The sequence below is a fragment of the Fringilla coelebs genome (genome assembly GCF_963513975.1).
Source record: "Fringilla coelebs genome assembly, chromosome: 12".
NCBI lineage: Eukaryota > Metazoa > Chordata > Aves > Passeriformes > Fringillidae > Fringilla > Fringilla coelebs.
Window position 1 is genome coordinate 4,452,458 of NC_140038.1, and position 13,743 is coordinate 4,466,200.

A 13,743-nucleotide genomic window follows, 5' to 3' on the forward strand; every position below is an offset into this window, starting at 1 on the left:
TCTGGGTTTATCCCAGGTTACCAGCGGGGCACACTGGCTGCCTTCTCTGCTGGAAAAAGCACATGGAGTCTCTAAAAACCAGGGCCAAAGTGCTGATCTCAGATCTGGGATCTGGGGTTATTTTTCCAAATGGACTGAGCTGGGCTCCTGGGGTCTGAGGGCTCTGCAATTAAATTTCTTGTGCAGCAAAGAATAAATTTCTTGTGTTGAGGTGCCTCCAGCAGGGATTTTTGGGTGCAGTTGAGGTCATTGGGGTATAGGGTATTAGTGAGGGATACAGGAGTTCTGAGGGCTGTGGGGGCATTGAGGTGTAGGGGTTCAGTGAGGGATATGGGAGTTATGGGGGCTCTGAGGGGTTTGAGGTGTAGAGTCTCAGAGATAGGGGAGTTATGGGGCTATGGGGGCATTGAGGTGTAGGGTCTCAGTGAGGGATATGGGAGTTATGGGGCTATGGGGGCACTGAGGTGTAGGGTCTCAGTGAGGGATATGGGAGTTGTGGGGGTCTGAGAGATTTGGGGGTTGAGACTCCACAGCCCTCCTGGTTTTCAAAGACCCCTCATCAAGGTGCCTCCAACAGGGATTTTTGGGTGCAGTGCCAGGGGTGCTTTCCTCATATCCCTGTCCCCATGCTGAAGCTGTGCCCTGTCCCTGCAGAACGACTCCTGGGGGAAGCAGTACTCCTACGCCCTGTTCAAGGCCATGAGCCACATGCTGTGCATCGGCTACGGGCAGCAGGCGCCGGTGGGGATGTCGGACGTGTGGCTCACCATGCTCAGCATGATCGTGGGGGCCACCTGCTACGCCATGTTCATCGGCCACGCCACCGCCCTCATCCAGTCCCTGGACTCCTCGCGCCGCCAGTACCAGGAGAAGGTAAGGACAGCCCTGCTGGGGCTGGGCTGCTCTCTGTGCTGTCTGGGGGGAGCCCAGGGTGCTCTCCTTGCTGTCTGGGGGGAGCCCAGGGTGGTCTCTGTGCTGTCTGGAGGGAGCCCAGGGTGGTCTCTGTGATACCCAGAGGGAGCCCAGGGTGGTCTCTGTGCTGTCCAGAGGGAGCCCAGGGTGGTCTCTGTGGTGTCTGGGGGGAGCCCAGGATGGTCTCTGTGCTGTCCAGAGGGAGCCCAGGGTGGTGTCTGTGATACACAGAGGGAGCCCAGGGTGGTGTCTGTGATACCCACAGGGAGCCCAGGGTGGTCTCTGTGATACCCAGAGGGAGCCCAGGGTGGTCTCTGTGATACCCACAGGGACCCAGCACTGTCAGTGTGAGAGGCCAGGGCTCTGTTCCATTCCCCCTCCTCCCCATCCATGCACTCCAACACCCCTCAGGGACAAACAGCAGCAGGATCCATTAACAGCAGGGCAGGGAGATGGTTGTTGTTGTTGTCTCTGCTTGTCTTTGTACACCAACGTTATCAATGTCACCAGTACCTAAAATTTTAAGTCACTTCTTCCTTTCCCACATCTTGTTTCAAACCCCAAGTGAATGTTTCAGAATGTGCAGCTTTTGTTTAGCAAGTGCTCACTTGAAAAGTACCCAGATTATTCACTCCAGTGCTCCTGAGTGAAGCTGCAGAACAGCCCCCAAAGCCCAGATCAAGGCTCGGGAGCTTGGAGCAGGTTCCCCAGGTAGCTGTGGAATTAATGGAACCATTGTTGGACTGCAGAATGGAGGGCACAGCCAGAAATGTCACATCTGATCAGGTTGCCACTGCCACAGTCACTGAATCTGTGAGCTGGGCAGGGCATCCAAAAAATGCAGCTGCTCTCAGCTGGTGGGGCTGGGGAGGTTTTATGGCCAGGGTCTTGTGGGTACATTTGATCAGGAGATTAGGAAGAGGAATTGTTCCTATTCTGACCCTGCCAGGTGCAGTTTAGGTGAAAGGGGAGCTATGATTCAAGTGAGGAAACTGTGACCAGCAGGCCCTGATCAGGTGAATTTTAAGTTCAGGGAGGAGGTGGGATGACCTTGGAACAGGTTTGAGACACTGGAATTCCAATGGGAGGAGAGCAGGGCAGAGAGGGGGAGCAAAGGAGACCAGAGGTTGACTCATGCTTGGAGTATAGGGAAGGTCCCAAACCACAGCTAGAGCTAAAGGAGGGGGAATGCCCAGGAGAAGAGTGTGGAGGCCTGGCATGCATCCAGAGCATCCAGAGTTTTAGCTCTGTGTCACAGCTGAGCCAGGCTGATCCCCATGGAGAGCAGGGCACGCCAGAGAGAAGGACACTGCAGCACTGGGAGTGCAGGCTGATCAAATCTCAGGATGCAGAGTATTTATTCAAATGTGTTTGAAGTAGCACAGAAGTCAAGGACTGATCTGCAAAGCCAACCACCTGGGCAGGCTGGCACAGCCAGCACTGCACCTGCAGCACTGGGCACTCCGGGCTCTGCCTCCAGCCTGTGCTCACACAAGGGCACAGCTTGACTCGGATCCCAGGCACTGCTCAGGGAAATCAGTGCCCAGGAAGGCAGCAGGGACTGCAGAGGGGGTGGCAGGGACAGTGGGAAGTGTGAAAGCCTTGGTAGAACGTGGGGATGTGAGTGAGAGGGTTAACAGACCCAGGAGAGGAGCTCTGGCAGAGGGGAGAGGATGGAACCAAGGGTGTATTTCCTGTGGCAGGTTCATCTCCCAAGTTATCCTGCTTCAGGGACGGAGCACATTCATTTTCCTCTTGCAAATGGGACAAGTGATGGCCTAAAAACAAATATGTATTTACTTTGTGCATTCCTTAGCACTTGAATAGCCATGATTAAAATGAGGCTGCTGCGTGATTTGCAGCCCTGCAACTCAATTTAGTTCAGTCCTCCTGGGACAAAGTGTCTGCTGAAGCAGATTAGAGAAAGAATCTCAACAAGTTTGGAGGTTGATTGGTAGAAGCCAGCAGCAACTGAGAGACCTCTGCTGAGCACCCTGTGGGCTCAGCCTGTCCCTCAGCACAGCTCAGCCTGCAGGGGCCTGGGGAGCTGTGCTGGGAGTGGCCAAGGAAAGGGACACAGTGGAGAGAAAGAGGAACAGCACAAACACAGACAGGAGAGGAGGTTATAGCTGGAACTGCCCTGGGAGGCTCTGCTGTGTGGGACCCTCAGGACAAGGCTCAGGAGTGGGTTTTTGGGAAGGTTTCAGATTGTCCAGACCTCTGCCAACCCACTGGTTTTTCCCTTGGACAAGCAGGGCTTTGGAAAAGAGGAATAAAAGCCAAGCTGTGCTGTCTGTTGGCTTCAGGAGCAGGCTTGTCTCACTCTGCCTTGGATTCTCTGAACACTGAGATATTGAATCCCAGTCCTGTCAGTCCCTGGAGCCTCTCACTTCGTGCTGTGCTGGGTGTGCAAGGCAGGGCAGCTGGGTGGATCCATGGGGGGCAGGATCCATGGGGAATTCAGAGGGAATGCCCCCCTCCAGGCCAGGGAGGTGCTGAGTTCCTGGGTACCAGGGCACAGTCCCCTGTGGCACAGAGCCCTCCCAGCACATGGAGGGGGCACAGCCACGGTGCAGGGCCAGCCCTGTGCCTCCAGATGGGAACAGCTCTTTGGATGGGGCTCTCTGAAGGGACTCTTTGACCTCCAGCCCCAGAGGCAAAGTGAGGAGGGACCTGTCTGTCCCATGGTCACAGAGTCAGCAGCAGGATCAGGAGCTGATCTTCTCTCTTAACCTCACCTGGAGTTTAATTCCACAATATCCTGGCACATTTCCTGCATGTGAGACACCATCACCACAGCTCCTTCCTGAGGGATTCTGGCAGAACAATGTCCCCAGGTGCTGTTGTGCAGTGTGGTGTTGTACCTGAATGGATGTGACAGCTCTGACCAAGAACTGAGCCTGTTCCCACCCAGGGCTCCCTGGCACTGTGCTCAGCTGGGCACACCTTCCCAGAGCCTCACTGAGCTCCCCTCTTCTCCCACATTCCTTTTCTGTCACATCAGGGGGCTGAAAGAGCTTATCTTTGAGCCCATGAGTGCCAGAGCTGGTGCAGGTGCTGGTGGAGGGGGTCAAGGAGAGGAGCCAGGAGTACAAGACCCTCTGCAGCTGTTCATGGATCAGCTCCAGCCTTTACTCCATCACGGGCTGCAGAATTCCCCCCCAGGCTGTGTAACTGTGGCTCACATCAGAGGAAGGCTTCCCTGCCCAGGAGAGGAATGAACTAGCCAGATATGTCTCCTATTTTCATGCTTTTTGCAGGTTCTCCTATTAATTTATTTCCCTAATCCTGCAGCTCAGCTGGATTAGCATTTCTGTCAAGTCACCATGCACAGCCTCTCCTCCTCCCCAGTGCTCTGTAACCTTGAGGGTGGGGAGGATGATGGTGCTGCTCTCTGCAGCTCCTTGGAGCAGGGCAGGGGTGCTCAGCCCCCATTGTGAGAAATGATGCTCACTTCCAAAACAATTGAAAAGGTTTATTAAAACCTTATCAAAAATACAACAGGAGACTGGATAGAGAAAATATTACAGCATCAGGAGCAGAGGAGTTTTTCCACCATGTGCTCATCCACACAATGGAGGTTTTGCCTTTTAACCCTTTAATTCCCCCAAAGTTCTGTCCATTGAATCCTTCACTGCCCAGTGGTGGTGACACCTTGGTTGGAGGTCAGGTGCTGCCACAGTAAGGAGCTGACCCTCCCAAATGTCCCAAACCCAGGCCACCCCTGACAACAACACAAGGGGAGGTGAAACTTAACTATAAATCTATAAAACTTCTCTTATCACATGTACATGATATTTGCCTTTTAATTGTGAGAATCATCCACCACAACACTCACCTATCCCAGTCAGGGTCACTCTCCCATCCCAGTGGGTGCAGGGAGGCTCAGCTCCCCAGGAACACCCAGAGCAGGGACTGCTGCTGATGCCTTGTGAAGGCTGACCTAGAACAGAGACTAGGCTGAGCTCAAGAGTAAAGTAGGGATTTATTCAAAGGATTTCCTCAACAGATCCACCTTGGGCAGCACAACCCAAAATGGCCACAGAAAAATGGACAGCCAGTCACGAGGTCTGTCACTTTTATAACTTTTGGTCCATTTGTATTTTGGAGTTAATTGTCCAGTTACAGCTCCAGCCCATGCAGTGTCATCCTTCTTGTTTTCTCTCTTTGGTCCACGTTGTTTGTGCTCTTGGGGCTGAGATTTGGTTTCTTTATCCTTGGTCCCCAGCTAGAGCAGGAATTGTTTTGTCTCCCTACTCTGTGAGGAGAGCTCACCATCCCATAATATGAAGCCCAGACCCACCCACTAAAGCAGCACAGAACCTGAAAAATATAAAAGCTAAGCCTGAGGCATCCCTGAGAGGCAGGGCTTGCTGCTGTCAGCACTGCAGAGCCCACTAAAGCCCTAATCTCTCCTTCCAGAGCCTCATCTCCCCTCAGGTTCTGCTCTCCTTCCTCCCTCCTCCTCCTCCTCCCTGAGCAGTCCATGCAGTGCCTCTTGTTCTTAAAATGCCTCTTGACTCTGGGGTGGCACTTGCACTTTCCCTTGTCACTGGGCTCTTCACAGCCTCTTTGCCTGGGCTCCCCCAGCCCAGGGGAGCTTCAGAGTGGCACCCTAATAATGCTCCCATGGAAATCCTAATGCTCAAGGGCTCCTTTTCTTTTTAAAGCAGAATTTCAAACGTGGCCAAGGTCTTTAGCATAAGTAAAGTATTCCCCAGCAGTGTCTCTGCAGCAGGATTGCAGGGGGACACTGAGCAGAGAATCCCTTCAGAAGCCCTGCAGAGCACTGCCATCACCCCTCAGCCCCTCACACCTCTGCACAGCCCACAGCTGATCCCTGCTCTGCCTCTTCAGGCACTTCATTGTGCAGCTGGAACATTTCAGCCCTTCTGTCAGCACCCTGAACTCAGCAGAGAGAAACTGGGGAAGGTTTAGTCATGGGAAAGGCTGAAATAAAACAACTGGAATGTTCTATCCCTGTTGGGGATGCTGGACCAGGATTTGTTGAGGAGGAAATTCAGACAGTGCCCTTGGCCTGCCCAGTGCTCTGAGAGCTGGGGACCTGTCCTGGGGCTCAGGCACTCCTTGCTCCTTCTTGGACACCAGCCTAATAATAGTAAAATAATAGTTTTAGTTTAATAGTAAAATAATAGTTTTATTAGCAACAAGTTTAAAGAGGGATTTGAGCTTTTTTATGGTCCATGAGGAAACTGTGGAACTCACAGCTCCAGGGTGCTGCAGAGCTCCAGAGTCTCATTAACCTCAGAATATTTAGACAAATGGACTTGAGGAGAAGCTCTCAGGCGTTGCTGAGTGCCCGGATGCAGGTCCAGCCCCTGGCATGGGAATCCCAGATCTGCTTTGGCAGTGGGCAGGAGCTGGAGTCCCTCTCCTGCTCCCCATGAGCCTGAGCAGGGAACTGGGGGCACAGATCCTTCCTGGATAATCCCACCAGCCTGGCACCGTGCCCACAGAGCTAATTAACCCTTTGTGCTGCTTGCTGGGGCTCAGGGGCACAGACACACTGTGGTGGCTCTGGCAGCTGCTCTGGGAGCCTGCAGTGGGCACACACTGCCACAGTTCCCTGCCACTGAGCTGGCAGGGACAACTTCACATCCTCTGCCACTCTGGGCAGGGTTGGAAGTGACATTCCTGAGAGGATTGGTCAGCAGGAAGTTCTCAGGGATTGTCCTCACATTCTCTGAGCTCACAGGCATTCTGGAGAAGTCACCTGAGCCAGCAGCCACGGTGGAGGTCAGGGAGCTGCAGAGCTCACTCACTCCTTGGGTAATGTGTGTGAAGGAGAGGGCAGGGAGTGCAGCACTCCAGAAATTAAAGGTGTTTGCAGCACTTAATCAAATGCAAAATGTAATCAAATTTCCTAATTGGAAAAAGTTTGGAGAGCCTGGCTTTATCCTGTCATGCCAGCACTGGGTTTTTGTTCCCTGTGTGCAAGGATGGCCTGAGCACTGTTGTGTCCCACACTATTGTCAATCAAAGCAGCCTGGGCTGATAACAAGGCTGATAAGTGATGGCTCCAGTGATTGTGTCAGGGCCCCTGCTGTGCCCTGGGGTCCCAGCACTGCCCAGGGCAGCTTTGCTTTTCTGCAGTCAGGGGCTTCTGGCTGCTTTGCAGAGCCAAAAGAATGCAAGAAATGGGGTGTTCATCTCAGCCAGAAACTCAGAAATTGTGTCAGTTGCTTTAGCTTTATTTAATCCTTTCCCTGAAAGAATCCTGGGTTGGTTATAAAACAGAAATGTTTGTTTAATAAAAACCTCATGGCTTCTTTTCAGAATGTCTTGTGGTGCAAACTGCCTTAACCAGACCAGGGTTGAGCAGTTCCTGTTCTTGCAGGAGAATATGTCATTGGTGGACTTAAACTTGGTTTACCCATTCCTGTGAGCAGGCTCATTCTGAGGCTGTCAAACATGGCAGAAACAGTGGGGTTACAGCTCAGACTGTGACATCTCCACCCTGGGCCTGGAAGGCAGACAGGTCCTGCCCTGTGGCCATCATGTGGCACCTGCCTGTCTTGTCATGGCCTTGTCAGCTCTTCCATCCCAGGGAGGGGTTTCAAACCTCAGTACCAGTCTGGGAGTTCATGCTGGCACTGGAGCTGTACATAAATAAATAGATAAATCAATAAATAGCTGAAGAGCTGATGCTGCAGCACACACACCTCCTGCTCCCCTGTCCCCATCTCCAGCCTTGGGGGCATATCTCACCTCCTTCACCCCCTTCTGCTCTTCTGCAGACAGCACTGCTGGTCCCTTTGCCCTGTCCCATTCCAGATGTGTGGCTCCAGTGAGCTGACATCTCCACAATGTCCTGTGACACTTCTAAAGATGAACTGACCATGGCTAGAAGTGCCCTGCACTGGCCTAGTGCCTTCTGGCAGGATGTGGGCTCTCCAGCCCAGCCAGGCACTCCCTTCAGGGCCATTCCCAGGGAAGCCAGGCTGTTCCATAGCCCTGATGGCAGGTTTGTGCATGTTGCATTCCCTTGGCAGGCACAGGATTAGACCTTTGGGCTCAGCACCCACATTTCATGCAGAGGGATTTGTCCCACAGCTCCTGGATCTGCTTTCCTCAGAGCCCTGAGCAGCAGAGTTGGTCAGAGGCAAACAGGGGGTTCCTCAGGCTCATTATTGATCCTGCTCAGCCCAGTGCCACCTCCCAGCCCAGGAATGAGACTGTCCAAATCTCTGCTTGAACAGGAATGGGATTATCCAAAATCCCTGCTTGAACAGGAATGGGACTGTCCAAAATCCCTGATTCAACAAGGATGGGACTGTCCAAAATCCCTGATTCAACAGGAATGGGACTGTCCAAAATCACTGCTTGAACAGGAATTGGATTATCCAAAATCCCTGCTTGAACAGGAATGGGACTGTCCAAAATCCCTGCTTGAACAGGAGCTCATTCTTGGTCCTGCTCAGCCCAGTGCCATCTCCCAGCCCAGTAATGGGATTGTCCAAAATCCCTGCTTCAACAGGAGCTGATAGGAGTGAGGGGAAGCAACTCACAGCCATCCCCAGTGCAAGGAATGTGGACAGAAAGTGGAAAAAAAGCTCCAGGAATTGTCTGTACCACAGCAAGAGATCAGGAGCCTGACCCTGAGTAAGATAATACTCCATGGTACCATCCAGTAAGGGAAAAAGTGTTCCATTTCCCAGGAGGTGACACTTAAAAGTCATTTTCTGGCAGAAATCTGACAAAATGAGCACAATGAGCCAGGGCCATGCATGGTACAGGAGTCAATGAATCCAGCCTTTGGAAAGGCTCACAACCAGGACATCACAGAAAGCTCTTGCAGTGGAGGTAGCTGCCAGGTTTTTGTCACAGAACTTCTGTTGTTCCTTAAACCCCTCCTGTGACTCCATGAGAATGACACAGATCCTGAGGGTGGGAGCATGAATGGATTAAGAGAGAAAAAAACCCCAGAAGTCAGCATTTCCTCGGGTTTGATGATTCCTGTTTGACTCCTAATCAGAGACCAGAGATTGCACTGTGTCCTGTCAGCAGGCTCCATGTGGTGAATCCATGAGCTGATCTTCCCCCTGTGGAGCACTGCTCCCCTTGGAGAGCCCCAGCACTGCTCAGGGTGGCTCCTACCCCAGCCTTGGCAGAGCAGCACCATCCCTCCCTGAGCTGAAATGCTCCTCTGGAGCCTCCTGCCTCTCTGGTGGCTTCTGTGGGCTCCAGATGTGGAGGTATTTGTGACTGGGATTAAACCCAGTGCCACAGTCAGCTCAGGCTGATCCTGGAAGGATCCAAGCAGTGCCAGAATCATGGAATGTGCAGGGTTGGAAGGGACCCTCAGGGATTGTGGAGCTCTGCACAGGACACCCCAATAATCCCCCCTGTGCCTGGTGGTTTTCACCTTCAGAACTGGGGCAAGGTTGAGCCTGTTCAGTGATTTATCCCAGAGAGAGGAGGGTTCCTGATGGATATTGAGGGCATGGAAGGAGTTAAAATACTCAGTTCTCTTTGGGCTGTGAGAGTCAGAGCTTTGCTAAAAGGGGAGGGAAGTGGTGAGAGAGGAGAGAAAGTGGCCAGCTAGAGGAGCAAAAATCCTCAGCTGAATGGTTTCCTTTTGATATATTAATACCTCCTTCAAGGGCTATTTGAGGAAAAACAGACTTAAGAAAATGAGCTGGGATTTAAATGGGCTCAATTGTCTTCAGAGAGATTTAAATAATTCCTAAATGAGTGTTTTTAGTTGAACTCAGAGAGGCCACTAAGCTCTGAGCACAGGTCAGGCTGGGGACAGGCAGACAAGTGGGAGCTGAGCAGAGAGGAGGAGGAGGGGAAGGAGGTGGAAGGCAGCAAAAGGACACAAGTGGCTTCAGAGAGGGCCAGCTGAACGTGGCATCATCTGCCTGACCCCACAAGAGTGGGGCCTTCAGCAGCTCCAAGGGAAGGGGGAAAACCCCAGTGAATCTTCAGTTTCTCAGCCAGGGAAAGAAGGGCTTGATGCTTTCAATTCTGACCCCATCTCTGCACAAGGGAGAGCTGAGGGCCCCAAACCCCTCATGGCTGAGAGGAGGGAGCACCAGCAGAGGCAGGAGAGACAAGATCTCCCTCTCCTTAACCATGGCAGAGAATGATGGTTCCTTATTTCACAGCTTGCTTTTATAACCCTGATTTCCATTGGCAATGGGAAGCAGCACCTTTATTGGTGGGGGAGTAAATTTCTCCTGTTTTCTCTGGGAGCCTTATCTGGGGACAGCAGTGACAGGGGACTCTTGACAGGCCCTGGGGACACTGCAGAGCAGTAATTTATTGCTCTTTGTTGCAAAGCCATAAATCCATGTTTGGTGGTGAATAAGCAGAGTCCCAGTCACCCCATCCAGCCAGTGCTGGTGCATTTTTGGAGCGTGGGGATGTTTTTCCCAGGGAGGAAAGGGCAGTTGAGATGGACAGCAAGTGGCAGTGGAGCAGAGGACAGGGACAGGTGGCTGCAGCAGGTGAGGAGAGGCACCTGGTGACACTGGTCACTGCTCCAGCTCAATCACTGCACTAAAGCTGAGAGCCTAAGGGGATATTTTTGGCAAATCATTTATTCAACAAAAATGCAGCATTAAAGCAAGCAGAGCTCTTGGTGGATTTTAGATGAATTTAATAAACCTGAGTCAGCAGAAACTCATGCCTCATGATTTCCCTTTCCCTGGTGAGTGTCCCACACATCCTGTGCCTGGTTGGCCAGGTCCCATGGGTGTCTCAGGCTGCAGTGCCTCTCCAGTGGCAGGAGGCATCAGAAACCCTGAAACCTTCTGCTTCAACACCATCACCTCCAAAACTCTCTCTGGGTGAGTTGCCCACAAGGGAGCTGCTGTCTCCCACTCTGCTGCTGCTTTCCACTTCCTTTCCCTGCCTCATTTCCTCTGGGCACCCAGCACATCCTGTCCTGCCACAGCCATCCCTGCAGAGCCTGAGCCACACAGGTGACAAAGGGCCAGTGGGAGGTAGGGACTCCCTTGCCTTTGGCCAGGCTGGAGGGATCAGGAGCACTTCCAGGCAGTTCCTGTGCTTTGGGAGTGCCAGGAAGCCCTGAGTGTCCCCTCTGCCACCTTGGCTCCTTGGAGTGATGCCCTCTCAAGCATGGTGCAGATGGAGCTGGCAGTGCCAGCACAGGCTGTGCCTGGAGCAGGAGCTGAGCTGTAACCAGCACAACTTCACTAATCAGGCTCTCCTGCACTAAAGGGACATTCAGGAACACATTTCTGAGGGAGAAGAAGGGAAATACGGCTGGGAAAGCAGCAGCACAGTCCTTTTGTCAGCAATTAGTACAATGAGCATTGTGTCCTGTACTGAGAGGAGCGTGACCATTCCCTGCACACACCTTGTCCTGCAGCACCTGCAGGGCAGCAACACCCCGGTACAGCCCTGGCCCTCAGGGAGGTGTCCTTAATTCACAGAAAGCACCATCCACCCCCAAAGCTCTGCCATCAGTCAGAGTGTGCCCTGCATTCCGCTGGAACTGACCCCATGGAAATGGGAACCATCCAGTGAAAATGTGGAGGGATTAGGGCGAGTCCTTGGGGCACAGGAGTGAAGAAAAGGGGAAGAAAGGATGGGAAAGCAAAGGTTTCATCGTGGCAGGGTAGGCAGGAGCACAGAGGGGAGAAGCAGCAGCCTGGGGGCTGCAGCTCCAGCCCAGTAAGGGGGGTGGTTGATGTGGGTGTGCCCCTCTGCTGTGAGCCCACACCCAGGGCAGGTCCTGTGCTTGTCCTGTTACAGCTCCTGGGGCTGTGACAACCTCTGTGACAGCTCTGGAGCCCAGCTGGCCACTGCCCTGCCCTGTGCCATGGAGAAACCTTCCTTGGCTGTGGGTTTGTGATTCACCCTAGGTGAGAGTGAAAGGAACAGGCTGCTGCTGGTTGCATTCTATATTGACACTCAAGTTTTTATTCCATATTCTTCCAAGATCTTCTCAAGGTGAGAGTTCCAAGGGGATACTGAGTTATCTCTGGGGTGGTAGCAGTAGTGAAACAGCAACTGAGTGGGATCTGGGGTAGGCAGGTAGGTAGTAAATTAGCAGGAAGGCTCTCTAGCATACATAGTATAGGTTAAGCATGAGTATAAACTAATGAGTTTAATACAAGGTTTTAGTTTTTCTTTTTATCTAATTCTAGTGGTCTAAGATTTTACACAACATTGCTAGAGTATTACTCAGAACTGTGTAGGTATTTCTGTCAGGTTTTGTTGTTTATGGGAACGCTAACACAGGTTAAGGCACTTAGTGTAAGTTTCTACTAAAAGCTAAAATCTGTATTTCTGTTCCACTTTGTGGCTTCATATATCTCAGTGTCCCTGGGGTTTCAGTTCAGTCCCTGGGCCTGTGCCCTGAGGCATTCCAACACCTGAGGGCACTTGGACTCTCCTGCTCCCCCCCTGCACAGTCCTGTTTGCTGGGAGGGCACTCCCAGCCAGGCACTCACTCCTTCCTCAGCCCTGCTCCCAGCTGGGGCTGTCTCATGGTAATTAGCCCCCAGCCAGGTAATAATTAGCATTGACTCCATGTATTACAGAAGGTTGATTAATAATAATCTTTATTAAGAGACTCATTGCTCTTTTATAGACTGATACAGGTTGCCCTAATTGGTCCTGTAGTCCAAACACCATCACCATTGGCTAATTAAGAAATCACCCTGGGGTAAACAAATTTCCATGACACATTCCACGTGTTCACAACAACAGGTGCAGCAAGTAAAGATAAGAATTGCTTATCATTCTTTTCTCTGATCTTCTCCCAGCCTTTCCCAGGACAATGCTTGGGGAAGTTGTGTTTCTCTCTGTGGCAGGAGAGCTGCTGCCACAGGGCTGTGTGGAGGGCAGCACAGGCACCCAGCTGAGGATGAGCTTAAGGTTAAACCACAGAGCAGCCATTTGGGGAACACAGCAGGGCAGTCTGCACACTCCCCAGGGCTGGCACAGGCCCTCCCTGCTGCTGCTGCTGCAGGGGAAGGGAGCAGGGCCAGCACAGGCTGCCCATGAGTTTGTGACATGTCCTGGTGGCCCCTGTGTGTCCCTGCTCAGCACAAACAGGAGGAGCAGTACATGTCCTTCCACTGCTGCAGGGGAAGCCAGCACGGGCTGCCCATGAGTTTGTGACCTGTCCTGGTAACTGGTGGCCCTTGTGTGTCCCTGCTCAGTACAAACAGGTGGAGCAGTACATGTCCTTCCACAAGCTGCCCGCTGACATGCGGCAGCGCATCCACGACTACTACGAGCACCGCTACCAGGGCAAGATGTTCGATGAGGAGAGCATCCTGGGGGAGCTGAGCGAGCCCCTGCGTGAGGTAAGAGGGCAGCCAAGGGGCAGGGCACACTCTGAGAGCTCTGGAGCTCCTGGGCCAGGGGATCAGGAAGCTCCCACCTCTTGTATTTGGCTAAAACTTGGCATGAAGTGCTGGCAGCATCCGTGCCCCACTCACCGGGGGAGTCACAAGAAGGAGGAGCCTTCAGAGAAGCCTCCTTTCCTTCCCAGCTGAAGCCTGGCAATGCAGGTTGTCCCTGGGATGTCACCAGTGTGTCACTCACCAGCTCCAGAAGGGGCCTGTCCCCTGGCTTTGTCCCCCAGCAATGTCTCTCTATGGGAGAGAGAAGAGCTGAGCAAGGGCCAGCCAGGATTTAAAACTGCTTTTGCTGAAGTCTCAAAGGGCACCCCTCTGAAAACCCCCATGGGGGGACTCAGATGCTTCCCCAGCTCTCTCTCTTCCTGCTCCAGTTATCCCTGTTCCCATGGAGTGCTGTGCTGTGTGATGGGCTCAGCACCACATCCTGAGTGGGAGCTGCCAGGGCACAAAGCAGCTCCTGAGCTGT

General features: G+C 52.7%; 1 protein-coding gene across 1 annotated transcript in view; it reads left to right on the top strand.

Moving 5' to 3' along the window:
- HCN4 (hyperpolarization activated cyclic nucleotide gated potassium channel 4) overlaps positions 1-13,743 on the top strand; it is a 99,685-nt gene that overhangs the window by 68,406 nt on the left and 17,536 nt on the right. The window contains exons 4-5 of the mRNA XM_084213647.1: positions 655-873; positions 13,074-13,220. Of these exons, the coding sequence (XP_084069773.1) occupies positions 655-873; positions 13,074-13,220 (366 nt within the window). The remainder of the gene's footprint in view (positions 1-654; positions 874-13,073; positions 13,221-13,743) is intronic.